Source organism: Bactrocera dorsalis, chromosome 1, assembly GCF_023373825.1.
Source record: "Bactrocera dorsalis isolate Fly_Bdor chromosome 1, ASM2337382v1, whole genome shotgun sequence".
Classification (NCBI taxonomy): domain Eukaryota; kingdom Metazoa; phylum Arthropoda; class Insecta; order Diptera; family Tephritidae; genus Bactrocera; species Bactrocera dorsalis.
In genome coordinates, this window is record NC_064303.1 from 2,618,215 (window position 1) to 2,635,288 (window position 17,074).

The 17,074-nt window shown below is 36.8% G+C and overlaps 1 protein-coding gene across 2 annotated transcripts in view; it reads right to left on the reverse strand.

Moving 5' to 3' along the window:
- Positions 1–546: 546 nt before the first annotated feature.
- The window catches only part of LOC105232344 (protein real-time), a 37,535-nt gene continuing 21,007 nt past the window's right edge, over positions 547–17,074 (reverse strand). Inside the window, exons 3-9 of one of the 2 annotated variants that reach the window (XM_049446431.1) lie at positions 6,430–7,404; positions 6,109–6,367; positions 5,924–6,045; positions 5,703–5,783; positions 3,170–3,461; positions 3,004–3,104; positions 547–2,932 (exon numbers count right to left, since the gene is read on the reverse strand). In XM_049446431.1, the coding sequence (XP_049302388.1) occupies positions 2,741–2,932; positions 3,004–3,104; positions 3,170–3,461; positions 5,703–5,783; positions 5,924–6,045; positions 6,109–6,367; positions 6,430–7,404 (2,022 nt within the window). In that variant the 3' untranslated portion in view covers positions 547–2,740. The remainder of the gene's footprint in view (positions 2,933–3,003; positions 3,105–3,169; positions 3,462–5,702; positions 5,784–5,923; positions 6,046–6,108; positions 6,368–6,429; positions 7,405–17,074) is intronic. The other variant, XM_049446432.1, reaches the window with a different exon arrangement.

Consider the following 17,074-nt stretch of genomic DNA (forward strand, 5'->3'; position numbering starts at 1 on the left):
TTGTAATTTGCAAAATTTTACTGTTTTGCTTCTGAATCGAGTATTTTTGCAAATAAAGATTGAAAAAATAAGGTTTAGAAAGCAGCTACTTTCATTTTCTCAAACATCAGTTGAATACTGTACTGTCCAACTTGAAAATAAGCTGTGTTAGATTTAACATGTTGCAAATGGGTATATTTTCAGTGAGGGTCCATAGTACTGTCCTTTTTAGAAGACTTTTTTCTTTTCTCGTATACAATTTGACGTCTTCTTATGTCTCAAATTAATGTTTAGGTTAGGTTAGAGGGCTGATCCCTCAACTAGGCGTTTTGTAATAGAAACTCATGTACTCCCGTCTCGAATCGGCGATTTATACTTGTTGGTAGTGGGAGTTTACTTTCTGAAGTGTTCGATTTAATGTTTGAATTAAAGTATGGTTATTTGAAATATTTAAAATATACCCACAAGTGATGCACTATGATTTTATTCACAAACATCAAGCCTAAAAGTAGGCAATTTTATTTTATTTTTATATTTTTTAACCCATGCAAGCCCAAAAAATGCTCGTTTCTTTTCAGTAAATATTATTTATTTATGCTTATACATTTAATTAACATGAAACATTTCTTAGAGTAATACTTTTTTGATATATGGTTCATAATTATTGTTTATGTTAGTTTGAGATTGGAAAAGTTTTGTTAGCTTTCGCCCAAAATACTCGTATAAGCTCAACTTGAGGAGCATATAAAACAGAATACATCAATTAACTTTTTCGCATGTGTGTATGTAATGATGTCTGCATGTGTATGTGTGTGTGTATGCGTATATAACTGTGTATTTGAAATTTTATGTTTCATTCAAAATAGAATTTACAGTTTCTCTTCCATCAAATGTGTTAGTGCCCTGTGGCTATATCAAAGTGCCGCCAGAAAATATCTACATTCTCAATTACATGCCGTTTTTCACTGAAATAAAGGTAGGTAACCAGTAGTCGGTAGTAATATCAGGAGTGCTTACATTTAGTTTTTTTTAAATAGAAATTTCGTTAATCGCAAATCAAAGGCAAACACTACTAATAGTCGTCTTAAATGCTATCGTTACAACTTTACTAATACTTTACTTTCATTACTGTGTCATCAGCGATTTTTCTTCTGCCAAGCTTACACACTTTCTTGCATTACTTTGCCACACTTTCGCCTGTCTGTTTATATAAAAAGCTAAAAAATTTGCATTTTTATTTATTAATTTATTTACTTACATATATAATGCTCATGCAGCCAGGTTGATGCCGGCAAAATTTACTAGCAAACTACATTTATATTTTTTTGTTTGTATGTATGTATGTCTACTTAAAAATTATTTTACTAGTTTTCGTTTTATACATATTTATGAACATATTTGTTTCGCATTTTTGCTGTACATATTTGTCTTATTTGTGTTTTGCTACATTTTTCTCAGCCGTCTCTGTTAATTGACACAAAATAAAAGTGTGAACTCTTAAGAAATATATGTTTATGTATTTTTATTAAGAATTAACCATATTTTTTATTTATTTTTTACAACCATTTGTTTGGGAGTTCAATAAAAAGCGTTTACTAACGTCACGACGCGTATGGTTTTTAGGTTATGTGCGAAGATTTTGAAATATTTCGATTTTTTCTTGATATTTGCTAATTAAAATAATTTTAAGAAACTTTTTTCAAGAAAAATTAATTTAAGAAATTTTAGAAAATATGAGAAAGATTTTTTTTTGCAGACATTAGGTATTAACCGCCTTACTGTAGCTATTCCATGTATCGCTACGAACTAAAATTTCTTGAAATAGTTGATTTTTCCATTAAAAACAGTCGCTACCGCGAAGAAGTGTGTTTTCTTTATGAACTATTGTTTTTGCGCTTACTGTGTTGTGCTTAACATACAAAATGAATGACAATTCCTTTGCTAAATTTTCTTCAAAAATAATTGCACTGCATTTGTTTATTATATTGTAAATCTTTTATTGTTTTGTATCGGCGTTATTTCGTAGTTTGTTGTAAGTTCTTCAAAAATATGTACGCGTCTGTAGGTAAATGTTATTGCACATTTCGATGCGGCTGTATTATTTTCGTAATATTTTATTGCATTCATGATTGTTTGCTACTGACAAATAATTATTGTACACGCTGTTATCGACTTATCGATGACATTATACTTTCAAAACAAATCAAAGGCGTTAATAAACTTACACTTCTTCTATTTGCTTTGCAGTCATTACAATTTTAGCTATAAAATTCGTTAATACAAAATTAAAATTGTTTAAAATTGCATTTTTTCGCCAACTCGCTCGCACATGACACGGCTGCTTTGGCTAAAAATATTCTTTACTCTATTAAAACGCTATTTAAAAGCCAAGTTCCGTTTTTCTTTTGATTTAAATTAAATTATAGCGTCTTTATGATTTTTTTTTTATTAAACTATTCATGCTTTCATATTAACATTATGTAACACTAAATTATATTATTTTGAGTTTAAAAACGAAAGTTAACTGTGTATTTATTTGCGCTACACATACGAGTACACTCGCATTTCCAACTCAATTCAATGTCTTCTCCATCAGCGAATTCGCCGCCATAATGCCATGTGCATGCACCTGCTCCTCACCTTTATGCTCCTGTTGCTGTTGCTTCCCCGCTGCTGTACTATCATCGGCCACCACCACACCATTGGCATGCTCCGCACGTGCTGCCGCACTGCTGCAGGCCGCGCCGTTGTTCGCTTCATATCATCGACTCTGACACGAGCTGGCAGCGGAGGATGATGAGAAACCGGATTGCAGGCTGGTCATGGAGCCTTTGTAGTTGGCCGAGCTGAGCACTTCGTAGAAGAAGTTCAATTGTGCGGGGCCTTCGGGGCCGCTTGACGGGCTGAACCACTGCATGATGTAGGAGTGCGTGTGGTGCATTACATGGGAACCCTGTGAGCCGAAGGAAAAAAAGTTATTAGTGAAAACACCACCCAGCTGTAACGAAGGGAGTGGCTACACACCTGCACACTTTCACGGTGTCGGCAAATGAGCGTTGGCTCCTCCTTAAAGTAGTGTTCGCCCTCCACGAAGTCGCTCATATCGAATATGGAAACAGAGGTGTCTAAGTGGCACGAAAAATCATTTGAGTTTATATACGTCGGAAGCACAGCACAGCTTTGTACTTACCAGTTTTTGGCGGCAGCTCTTTTGTGGCGCGATACAATGTGAAGTGTAGATCACTGCGCATCACGTCGAAGTCCCAGGTGAGCACACTCTTCGGGTCCTCATTCGGTATAATTACCTCGTGTATGTAACCGGTGCGCAGTTCAACGGTTTTATATAAACTACGATGCTCGTGCATCAATGCGCTACCGGCTTCCAGAGACTTTTTGGCCTCCTCCTCCTCCGCATCGTCATCTTCGAGCGAGTTCATTTTATAGAGCGTTTTTGGCACGAGTCCACCTTCATGTATGAGTGTCTGTGTTTCGTGCATTGACAATGAAATTGAGAGAAAAGTCAAGTGGAATGTGGTGATTAATTTTATTTTTGATTACAAAATGCATTATTCACACAAACACACACAGAGTATAATAGAAAAATTTGGCACAGCGGCACCGTGCAAAAATGTTGTGAGGTCTGGGGCTACATGGTATTTATAAGCTTTGACAGTTTTTCTGAAATGTTGTGATCTGAATGAAATTAATTGCTTTTTAAAGCTCTCGGGCATGTGTGCTCTCACTTTTCGCCAACGAGCTTTGACCCTAATTCTTACTATACCTCATAAGAAGTTTAAATAATAGACCCTCTTTGATATTTGACTTCTGCGGAGTATTCATCAATGTTCCATCTTCTTCGTTGTTATTTAGTGAAAAACCTTTTAACTTCAATAGAAACCTCAACAATAATCCATTAAGCTGGCCCGCTTTATTTGTGTTAGGAGTTATGGAGGAAGGCAAGGTGTAACCATTTTATCACTTCCCCCTCTATTACTCGACTGAGGCTAAAATATCTCGATAGACTCACTTTTGGCGAACCCAGCGAAGTGCCTGGATTGATATTGACCTGTCTTGACAAAATTTTTGGTCAACTCAAACGCTTTATCGATTTATGAGGATCTGGTTATCCACTTTAAAAGATTATGAGTAACACAAAGGACGAATATCGTTCCAATACATTTGTGGAGAACTCAAAATGCTTCGTCCATTTATAAGGATTTGGTGATCAACCTTTTAGGAGGACGAATATCTGTCAATGTGAAATCAATTGGTTTGTTATCAACCCTATGACCTAACTTAACCTACCCCGCCTTTTTGCACTTTCTCTCTCTGCAGAACTTCCCTTTAAAATCAGCAACAGGCAACTGTGATAGGAAAAAACGCTGAGTTGGATCTTTTTCGCGAAGCTCTCGCCCGATCAGTAACCGCGAGAGCTAGAAAGATGGCGGAAAATTCTTCTCGGGCTCGAAGTAATTTTACCGGCCCAGCGTTTTTTTGACACTTTCTCTCTCTGCATAACTTCCCTTTAAAATCAGCAACAGGCAACTGTGATAGGAAAAAACGCTGAGTAATAACTTTTCGCGAAGCTTTCGCCGCAATCAGTGACTGTGAGAGGTGGGGAGATCGGGAAAATTTTGCCCGGGGTCCGAGTTAGCTTGGTGGCCCAGTGTTCTGCAACAATTTCACCGACAATTGATGGATCAGGGGGTCACATTCTAAGTCCTTTCCGGGCCCCGACTTTTTCTTTACGGCCCTGGCTGCAATAATTGAACGTTTTCGATGGATTCAGATTGTATTTAAGACATCTTTGTTTAAACTAACGGTTCCATAGAGACTACATGTCACAGCAACAACACTAACATAAATAATATTCGAGAAGAAAAAGATTTATTAGAGCTTCACAACTAAATCAGACGAGCGGCATAGCAAAGGCTTATGAAAAAGTCATTCGTAACATTTCGAAGGAAAGAAATTCAACAAAAATAAGTAGTCGGAGTCAGAAGAAGACGACGATATGGGTCTTGGTATCTTCGACTAAGCAGCTGAACACTAAATTTGAGCTAGCAGATCGCCTCCAAACTCCAAATGTCGCGAAGTTGCGAACTATATTAATCTCCCCTGATACCAACCTTACATATGTAAATGTGAATGAAACAAGTGTGCTTTCAGAGATACAGAAAATGTTTATGAGAGATTAATATTAATGAAGACACCGAGAGAATGAGCTCCGCGCAGAAAGATGAAAGTCCACATATTAATTATGGGTCATAGGATAAAAGCGACTTCTTAAATGATCAGCTACTTCCTTCATTCTACAAACAACTGATTGGTTTATCTAATGGCAAGACAAGTACATGACGCCTCTTTGAGCTTTGTGATATATGTGCATATGTAATTTGTGTAGATGTAGGTCGGTGAACTACTATCGAGCGTTTCATTATCGCTGTTCGGAAGCAAGACTCTAAGTGGAAATGCTCGAGACGTTCGTACAAAGTACAGCACATGACACACATTCACACTTACTTATTTGAATTATATACTATTTTGAGTGATGTACATATATGAGCAGAGCGCCAGAACTGGCACAGACATGATTTACATAACGGGCAACAATGTATTCACGATCACTTGGCGCACGAAGCGCACGCATATAATTTTGATTGACACTGAACAAATGGTGAAGATTTCTAAAAACATAAAAGCTAAGTAATAGCGCCTCTTACACAATCGCAATTAGGAAAAAAGCAATGCGTAAAATACTTTTGATTAATTATTTCCACATACGGAATGTAGGTCAATGCAGACTGAATTTCGTAAAGAACAAAATTTTCATTTGTTGGCATTTGGAGAGGAAGAAAGTTGTACAATTAGATACCGTTAAATGAAAAGTCATAACACAAAATTTATATTATTTACAGCATTGGACAGTTTTCACACGACCTACCTTACATGGACCACCCAAAAAGTCCGGTATGATCTCCGAATCGATGTATTGCTCCAAGCCGTCCTTCATGTGCAGACAATCGGGACCGCCGTAGAATAGGAACTTCGAGCGCGTGTTCTCATCTGTGTGTGGTTGAAAATTATGAGTTCTCTACAATTTTCTATAATTATTTTGGAGGAACTTACGTATAAAAGCGCTCACAATTGTCCAGGCGATGGGAAAGACGCGCGGCGCACGCACGACCAGTACGCGACCCATCGTTTCGGGGTAGTTGCGCTCGACCGTTTCGATGATATTGAGCAGAGCTTTTACACCCGGGCGCCAGAGATGACGCATGGAAAGACCTTCCAAGTCCACAAGCATACACCAACTCAACACTGGTTGACCCAACTTTTCGGCGGACTCCTTGATGCGTTGCATGCCCTCCTCACAGATGTGTAGAGTCTACAAAGAAGAGTGTTAAACTAAAAAACACTCGCCTCAAAGTAGAGAACAAACAAACTCACGAGCTTTAGTAAACCTTCGGTGCCGATCGACTTCAGCAGACCTTTCACGTCCATGTGACCCAAGCGCAGTATATAGATCGGACGTCCATCCTTGTCGTGATGATGCCATGCGCCCGGAAAGTGGTTCACCACCACCGCTGGCGCCTTATAGTCCTTAACCAGCGTGTCGATGTTGTGCTCCTTGCGCCACTTCAGCGAATCCTTGAGCATGGTGCAGGCCTGGTTCACGTGCCAGTCGCGTGCTGTCAAAAAACGCAGTATGGTCTGATAACTTGGCATTTGCTCCAAGTCCTCGACACCATTCAGCATTTTTCGCAGCTCCAACAGCTTTGACGCCTGCATAGGTGTAAGTGTGCCCAAATTTTTTGCTATAAAATCGCCATCGAGCAGCACGTCGTGTGAGGAGCGACGCCTTTCCTCATCTTTGAGTTTCTGTGCTGGCTCCTCGCTGTCTTCACGCGTGGTCGGCGAACAGGGTGCATCTACTGGCGGCACCCAACGCTCCACATTGGTGACGCCCTTCTCTTTCAGTTCATTTATGAAATACTCGATGATTTCCTTACCCTTCAGTGTGGTTTGTGTGTATTGCTTCATGCCCATCTTCTCCATGGAGTGTTCGAAACCGAAAAAGTTCTTAATATCCAATGTGGCAGTCTGATCGAAACAGGTCCAGTCGGGATTGTCGGGATGTGCATAGTAACGACAACGTTCGAAGATTTCTATGCGTGATGAGAAGCTCTCGTTCACAGCCTCTATATTCAGTGTGCGATTGGCCATATCGAGGTAGTTGTGTTGCAGGAAATATACAAAGTCTACACCTATTAGCTTTTTGAAAATATACGGCGCATCGACGGCCAATTTGCAGCGTCGACTTGTATTGCGTTTCGCGCCGTTCTCCAAGACCTCATCTTTGACGATCTCGCAATCGAGTACGATGGGCATTTGTGGACATTTCGGAAAGCGGCATTCGTACGCCTGAAATCGAGGAAGAAAAAAGAATAAATTAAAAATTAAATAGTGGAGAAATAAGTAATACAATAAAATGGAATATATCAATAATACAGTAATGTCCAAGTACAATTCTTACTGAATGCCTCTTTTATCCTACAACTACTTAGTTTTCATAGAGTTTGGGATAAGACGTTAAGATATTTGATTTTCGAATAGATCCATACTGAAAATAGGATAAGTATGTATATGTGTTTCAAAGTTATCCTAGTAATTTTTGGTTAACTAAAAATAAGCTTTTGAGACCTTAAAAAAATATAATGAGCTGAGTCATTTTAGCCAGGTTCCTCTGTATGTCTGTATATACACGAACTAGTCAGTCAGTTTTTGAGATATTGATCTGAAATTTTGCACACATCATTTTGTTCCTGAAACGTTGTTGAATTGTCGGAACCGTCGATATCGGATCATTATAGCATATAGGTGCCATATAAACTGAACGATAAAATTCAAGTTCTCGTATGGGAAACTTTTTTATTAGAGCAGATATCTTCAAGAAATTTGACAGAAATTAATTTCCAAATCAAAACAAGCATCTCAAAATAAATGGTTCAGATCGGACCACTATAGCATATAGCTGCTATACAAACCGACCGATCAAAAGCAAGCTCTCCTTTGGAAAACTTTTTTATTAGAGCAGATGTCTTACTAAAATTTGATATACAGTATTTTCTAAAACAACTGTATAATCTCTGATAAAATTGTTCAGATCGGCCCACTATAGCATATACCTGTCATAGAAACCGAATGTTCCAAATCAAATTAAAGTTTTTTTATACCCTTTTGTGCTATACAAAATGAACTTTTAACGCCTATTTTGCTATTATATATTCTTTACATTATAAAATTATACTTATTATGTATAAAATAAATGTCTTCCATCAAGCTTTTGAAAAGCTATGGAAGCTCATTTGTGGCTTTCATTAATATTCAGCTAGTGAACTCGCGCAGAATTTCTACAAAAGCACTTCAGCAAGTCTTTGGTCTATTGTGCTTTAGTTTTAATGCATTTCATTTTCTGTTTGTCTCTGCGAAGACAGCAACTCTTCATGCATTCAAAAATAACGCTGTCAATTACGGCATACTCGCTGCGCCATCGCACAGCAGCTGTCACTGGCAAATCATTTATGCTGAATATCACAACAATGAAATTCCGCGCAATTCAAGCGTAGCAATGTTAAGGGCACTTACATAAAACTGTTTCCACATTCACAATCTAAATGTGTCGGCATGTGGCGTACCCTCCTGCTTTCAATCATACCCATACTTTTTCATGCAAATTTGTCCCCTAAAATAGCGATAGTTCTGTCGCCATGTAACTGTCACCAAGCTGTCTGGCCTGCTTGTCAATTTACCCTCAGCCTTTACGCGTTATTTGTGCTTGAACTTGAACTTTTATAGAACGCTGAGCGCCATTCGTTTTAACAACACTTACAACAGGCAAAAAATAAAACGGAAATAAAGGCTTTTACGTTTCTGCGCCTATTTTTAGGCTACCCTGGGCAGAAATTCGCCAAAAAATGCAATTTATTTATTTATACAACACTTGCGTTTGTAATATTTTGCCTAAACTTGTTATCAAATGAAAACTTATTTAGGCACTTGTATGCACACAAACATACATATCGTCAGCTAAACTGCAAAAGAACATATCATCAAAAATATTGAAATTGAGTTTTTTATTGCTTACGATTCAATACATTATATTGCATATATGTAGAATACAATTTTCAGCTTTTGTTGTCAGATGTAACCAATACATAACCTATATATAACCATTTTATAACCAAAATTCAACTTTTGTTTTAATATGATTATATGATAACCAATATACAACCGTTTTATAGCCAAAACTCAAATTTTGATAACCAATATATAACCAATTTATATCCAAAACTCAAATTTTGATAACCAATATATAACCAGTTTATAACCAAAACTCAAATCAATATGATTATATGATAACCAATATGTAACCAGTTTATAACCAAACTCAAAATTTGTTTCAATATGATTATATGGTAACCAATATGTAACCACTTTATAACCAAAACTCAAATCAATATAAGTGTATGATACCCAATAAATAACCGTTTTATAACCAAAACCCAAATTTTGTTTCACTGTGAGTGTTTTCTTTTACTTCGGTATTCTTTCGTCTGTAAATTTATGAAAAGTGATGTTATGTTATTTTGCATTTTAGGTGACGATATATAAAATATACAAATATAACCTTCCGCCGCTCTTGCTCTTACTGATTTTCACTTTTGTGGCACTTGCAGCTTTTATTTTATTTTTATATTTCTTGTTTACATTGAACTTGTGGCGCAAATTGACGGTACTTATGTCGTGTATTTGTTTTATTTTGTTTCGCAAGCATTTCGTTGCTTTTGAGAAGTCCCCACTCGCGAAATGTAAATATTTAGACAACTAAGAAATGCTGCAACAAAGAAATGAAAGGAAAATTCTTTGAACACAAAGGCAAATATCGAGATTTTTTAGCAGATTTAACACGTTGAAATAATAATTGCACGCTTAGCGCCGCGGAATGCCACCGAATGTGCTTTTAACGTTTTATTTTTCGAAATTAAAATTTTTGGGTTTCAAAATATTTACAATTTGGTCTGATTTTCGGCTTTCCTCATCCCTGCGCTGCTAATTTTCTTGCCTGTTGCAATTAAAAGTTTGCTCATAAAGGCTAATTAAATGCGCACATTTATTTGCACGCGCCGCATACACAAACAGCACACACAAAAGTGCTTGAGCAAGATTAGAAGCAGCTTCGGTTTGTCTTTCTTTATCTTTCTTTGTATCTGTGTGTTTTTGTGTTGCACAAGGCAGCCGCTAACCGCAATATTTGCAACAGCCTGTTAAATATTTTTCGCTGCGATTTTCCTTAATTTTTTGTTGTTGTTTTACACTTTTGCACATTCAAGCCAACATAAATTTAGGGCTTCATACCCCAATTGTTGTTTTTGTTGGTTAAATATTAATGTTGGCAACCTGGTGCGCTTAGCGGTTTACAGTTTTATAATTTAACTTTTACATTTTTTGTTGTTGTAAACTTCATGAAGCTGCTCTCTGTGGTATCTCTGCTGGCGAGTGGTTTGAAACATCGCTGAAAGTTATGAAAACTAACGGAAAATTCCTGAAAGTGCTTTTTTAAGATTAAACGAATTTTAGTGTGAAATTCTGTTGGTTAAGCGCCAGTTTTGTCTAATCCTTGGCTATACATAATTGTTTTAAAAGTAGGGATATCAGTTTATAGTTAGGTTAGACATTATGAGATACTGAAAGAGGTATCGATAGTGAGGCCGCAGTGTTTGCGGAAATTCTCATCAAGCGAAGGGATCTTAAAGCATGACTAATCCTCATGAATCACGTAAATGAACTCCATCTGGGATCACAAATGATCAAAACTGGTCCATGTATGCCTACCTAACCTTACTTACCCTAGATTAGACAGAAGATGAACATGCTGATATTTGTGAATTCCTAGAGACAGCTAGAGATCTCTGTTGTGATGCCCAGAACTTCAAGGTACGGATCCAAAAGTCCTCCGCATATCGACAAAGCGCCTAGAGCCTGTCACAAATTTATTGAGGTGGCTAAAATTAATTACATTTTGATTTGTAGAATCGGTGGTCACCGAGATGCTTCAACTTTATCTTTAGTCTAACCACGTGAGTGCCAATGAGACAATGTTCAGTTAGAACATCTATCATTGTGGACATGTGAATCTTACCAGGAGCAAGAAGATCATTAGATTTCTAATATTCCACTGTCAGCGAGTTCAAGTCTTGTATAGTAGGTCTGTTATTGCAACAAATGTCTTTAATGAAAGAAGCTGTTACTTTGATGCCTGCCACTTCTGCTTGTAAGACACTACAGTGGCTGTCTAAAGCAAGAGTTTATTGAGAGCTCCCGACGGAAGAAACTTGTTTCCAAAGTTCCCCATGAGCTTCGATTACAAAAAGCGCATCTTTCCCAGTGACTCCGCTCCAGCCACAAATCGGAGGTATGTGCGCAGAGAACATATCACCAGGCGAGAAATGCAATCGAAGTGACTTATAGTGGACCATTAATGCTATTATAGCTGTTAAAGGAGTGTGGCTGGACCGAACGCCCTCCCTTCGAAAAATACATCATGAAAGAATACTGCCTTAACCAAGGTTTCAAAAATCCAAAGCCCAACTCTAGGTGAGGCGAGAAATGATCTATCAAGGACCTGGATCAGTTACTTCAACTTTTTGACAGTGTGAAGTCGAGAGCCCTCCAGCGAAGCAAGGGGTATATCCGGGATTTTATACCTTGAGTTTGTACTACAGATTGCTGTGCAGTCTAGGTTCAGGTGCTCTGAAGTTTCTGGCTCCTTGTTGTAAAACCGGCAGTAAATAAGATATTTTTCCAAAGCAAGTGAGCAAGGCAGTGAGCAAGTGAGGCATGAACGATGGAAACATCTAATGAGTCAACGTTTCGAGTTTTCGAGAGAAAGATTCTGCGGAAAATGTATGGTCCTTTGCACATTGGCAACGGCGAATACTGCAATCGATGGAACGATGAGCATTGACATAGTTCAGCGATTTAAAAGACGCGTCTAAGTTGGCTAGGTCATGTCGTCCGAAAAACACTCCAGCTCTGAGAGTATTGGACGCAATACTCGTCGGGTGAAGCAGAGGAATAGGAAGACCTTCACTCCAGTGGAAAGACCGGGTGGAGAAGGACCTGTCTACACTTGGAATCTACAATTGGCGCCAAACAGCGATAACGACTGGCGCGTTCTTGTAAGCGGTGTCTACAACAATAAAGAAAAGAAGAAGTGAGCTTCAAGAAAAATTATACCAGTGAAGGAATTGATTGTCTATTTTTGTCAAAGATTGTGGCTGTTGGGATCCTATAGTCAATATAACTATTTCTTAATACTCAGACTAGGCATAACTTTAGTGAAGAGCTTAAATTAGATCTGACTCAAATTGAGAATAGTATATTTTCAGTAGTTAGAGTTTTCGATTCTAGTTGGGGACTTTGGAAAGAGTCCTGAGCGGGAGGATAGATTCCATATGGTTTAAGGAACAAATCGTTTTTAATCTTTTTAATTACCTCCAACCCTTGAAATTTATTTTACAGGTCATTGTAATGTATATATGTCACCGTATATTAAGCGACACATGCTTGAAACTTCAAGCCATGAAATATTTATTGGCAATCTGATTCGCTGCTCGTAAAATGCTTTGTTTGAAATATTCATGCAGCAACTAGTAATTAACTTGGAAATTTACGGTCAAGCACTTGCAGCCATGCGACGTTAATAAAAAATTGAAAGTTTACACTTTCAACGTGAAATACCGCAGCGACGCGCAACCTTTAACCCAGAAAAGAAAGGACGGCATATCGCACACGAAAATCAGCACGAGCGGGTTTCTTATATAACACAACGAAGTCACTGCAGCGCGTGTCCTCCGGAGAGTTACCACACACGACAAAACAAATGACTTTTTAACTTGCATTCCCTTGTGTATATCACGGCGAAGAGTTTAAGCATAGCATACCACAAGGCGCGCCGACCGTCAAAAGCGCGCCAGCGTGCAATTGAAATGTTCGTGTTGAAAACAGCTGTAAATCCAGCAAACACGCACTTGAAATTCACACACACAATTCGAGCAAAACTGAAAAACTTTCGCTGCCAACAAATGCAGGGCAGTCGTGCGGCCCTTATTTATTGTACCCCAAAGTATGTGGTTGTTATTTTTTTAAGAATTGTACTTAAGCGGGGCATTGCTAAGACACCATTTATTTGTAAATAGCGTCTCGACTCATTAGCCGCGGCGAGGACCTGATGCCATACGTTTTACCTCGGCGCTTGCCATCCACTTGATGGCACTTGATAGCCTTGGTTTATCGGCCGCGCTCGGCACAATCGACACCATTAACCTCCGCAACTCGGTGGGCAGGTGCCAAGGTTACTTGGCTTAAAGGTAAATACGGGCATGCTTGTTATTGTTGTGCCTCCAACTGGTTAGTGCCCCTTAAAACAGTCGGCTCGGTACCCGCATTCATTTATCGCGTTGTCTGCTGAGTGCGCCAATTACCTCATATAACTGTATATACATGTAAATATGTTGTCGTATTTATGTTTTAGTTTTGTTTGTGAATTTCTACGCCTTTCTCGCTTTAAATATTCAGGCTAGTTGAGAAAATCACTGGCAGAATGGCATGTGCAGTGCAGCTGTTGGGGGTTCGCTGGAAGCATCCCGACCCAAATAAATTAATAAATTTATACAACAATAATATGACACGTGTACATGAATTGAAAATGGTTTTCTAGAATTTTCCGAATTAAGAAAATTATATTTTGTAAAATGAAATAATAATTAAGTATTTATAAGATAAGAAAATGTATGTACATATATGACGGGCTTTTCAATAGCGACGCTAAAAAAGTAGTCCGATAGCAAACAATGCCATATTTTTGCCCGCTCTTTTGACATTTTTCTTCAGTAAGGTTTGCAATTCTTCATGGAAAGATATACGATCAAACAGTGAGTGATTTACATGAGCAACAGATACCCTTTGCATTTCATTAAGAAACCTTACGTTGCACAAAGGAAAGTATTTGCTTGATTTCATCCATTGTAGGCAAGATGACAAAATGTTATTAGAAAAGAATTCTTCCTGAACTTCATTACGATTCCTAACGGTAAACTGTTATTAAAAATATATTCTTTCTGAACTTCATTAAGCTTCCTTACGGTATAAAGCCAACCGGAAGATCGAAAATATTTATATTAGGTATATGGTAGACTAAGGCAAGCATTGATTTAGCCATTTTCGGCACAAGATGAAGCTGGCATCACAAAAATAATCTTCCCGAATTTCAATAATAGAACTCACAGATATGTTCGGTAAAATATTAACTAAACTCATTGCGGTTCAGATATTTGTTGTCTGGGTCTTTGAAAAGTTATTGCCAGATTTCGAAAAATTTTGGGCGTAAGATTTAAGATATTTGAGACACTACTTGGACAAAATTTTATAGCGTGATATATTCATTGGTGTTTGATTTAAATACTGGAAGTGAATGAATCAAATATAATTTGTTTTAATATATGAAAAGTAGGTGTGGCTGTAGTCCGATTTCGCCAGTGTATGGTAGGAAAGTTTGCGTAACCACACATACCATTTTTGGTTGGAATTGGTCGGGTTGTTACTAACATATAGAATTTATAAGTGCGACGTCACGACGAAAATTTTGAGGTTATGAGCTTTTTATTACCTACAACATCTAACTTTTCCATAGGATCCCAAGCTTTGCCGGAAATCGAGATAAACCATTCATAACTCTTTAAAATTCAGCCACGCCAAAATAAAATAAAAAAATGTATACTTCCTTTTTTATCGTTTTTTAGAATTCCACACTAGTTCATATAAATTTTTAGTGTTTTACGACATAAAATACAAGATAAAATAGATAATTTATAAAAATAGTATGAATGATTACAGAAATTGCTAATATTTTATTGCAGTTGTCAAAAACGCTATTACTTTCGTCTACCATTAACTTCATATCAGGTGTGAAACTTCGTTAAGATAAAAAAATAAGCCTAATTGTATGCAACATTTAATTAACTATCCCTACTATTCTAGTATGTATCTCTATTTTTTAGACTAGTCTGCAAATCAACCCTAAAATTTATCAATGCATACAGTACAGTTTGGGTTATTGCAAAACTTACCGTTTTACCAAAGATTGATAATAAAAGCTTCGGCATAACTTCCAGAGACTGTAATTTTTTTTAAATGAAAAAAAGACAGCACCTTTTCCCCAAAACCGGTCAAATAATCTAAGATAAGTAATTTACGATACCCTTTTGCTCAAAACAAAAAATTTTACATTCAACTGCTGGCTATGTAATATTTACAGACCATTTATTGCTACTTTTCTTTAATGGAAAAGTGTTCATTTATGAATTCTTTTGTTGAAAAGATTCCATTAATTTTCTAAAATGTAGAAAGCCCAGCGGAATGTACTCATAAAAATTTTCATTCATGCGAAAAATCAGTTAATTTGGGCTTTTCATACAGAATAATGGGTGTTTATATAGCACAGTTACTTAACTTCAATACTGGAAATATCGATCAAAATAACAAAATATAGCAGCGCTGATTGGAAACCTTTTCTAATTGATGCATAAAATAGAATTGTATTAGGAAAGACAAAAAAAAATAGCAAAAAATTTAATTATTTTTATCTATCTACTCTATTTATCAACTCTCACAGTTTTGATACGCATTTAATACATTTTAGATATTTTTTTTGCGTAAGCGGTGCCTACGCCAGTAAAGAAGAAAAAGTAAAGTTATTTTTTTTTTGAGGCACCCTTTATACTCTTATATCTCAATATGTATGTAGTAAATACTATATAAACGTTTCTCTCATTCAACGTTTCACATATGCTGACGCCCCCTCACCACATAATTACTCCTGCAAAGAATATAATGGCAATCTGGCACAAAGGAAAATAAATAAATACAGCTGTCTGTATGTACATTTATATGTATGTGTAGGCGTGTAAGCTCATAAAGTCAGAGGAATTTGTCCAGATTTCTCATTCAATGCTTTCAAAAAGGATATATTGCTGAGTGAATGTTCTTTCCAGTCGGTTTATACTGATGATGCAGATGTGCTGATATACACATGTAGCAAGGAAGGCCTAAGTGACGAGTGTATAAAGATATACCACTAAGCAAATTGCTTGTAAAGTTTTGAACAAATTGAAAAGTATGTGAGATAAAATTAACAAATCCATATATATTTCTACAGCTGTGTGAGTAGCATCTTTCGCTTTGAACTCGTTTTATATTTTATATCGATTTCCAAACTATTTAAAGATAAGCAAAATAAATTTTAATTATTTTTTGACGAAAAGCATTTTTAAAAACTTGAAATGAGTCTTTTAACAGCAAGTAAAATAAATAATTTTTTTTGACGAATATAAAAATTCGTTTCTCTTCGATATTCTGGTAATATTTACTATATTAAGCATTCATTCTATACAAATTTTGTTGTTATATTTTTTTAATTTAGAAAAAATAACCAATTTTCAATGGCAAGGAATATTCAGACTCAAAACTTTGCCTACATTCAGGCCCATTTGAAGTATTTTAGCAAAGACACACACCCGTTAGGTAAATAATATTATCGACAAGCTGGCGAAGGAGTTACAAATTTTTGTATAAAAAGGGAAGAATACCACGCAAGCCTCCAATGAAATTTGTGAAGTTTACGAAGACGCACAACAATCGCTCGCTTCCGTTCTGGAAATTTCGATGTGAAAAATGCACCTCGCTCTGGTCGACCTATTGTTAAAAAATTATGGAAAGGGTTGACCAGGACCGTCCATAAGCAGCTATGACATCGCTTAGGAACTTAAAATTCATCATCAAACGGTTTTGAACCATTTAAAAAAGGCCGGCTACAAAAAGAAACTCGAAACCACATAAATTTTATGGGAAAAATTTAAAAGACCGAATTAACATTTGCTGAAACGAAATGAAATAGAACCGGTAACAGGAGACGAAAAGTGGATCAAATACGACAATAATGTGCCAAAAAGACCATGATCCAAGAGTGCTGAAG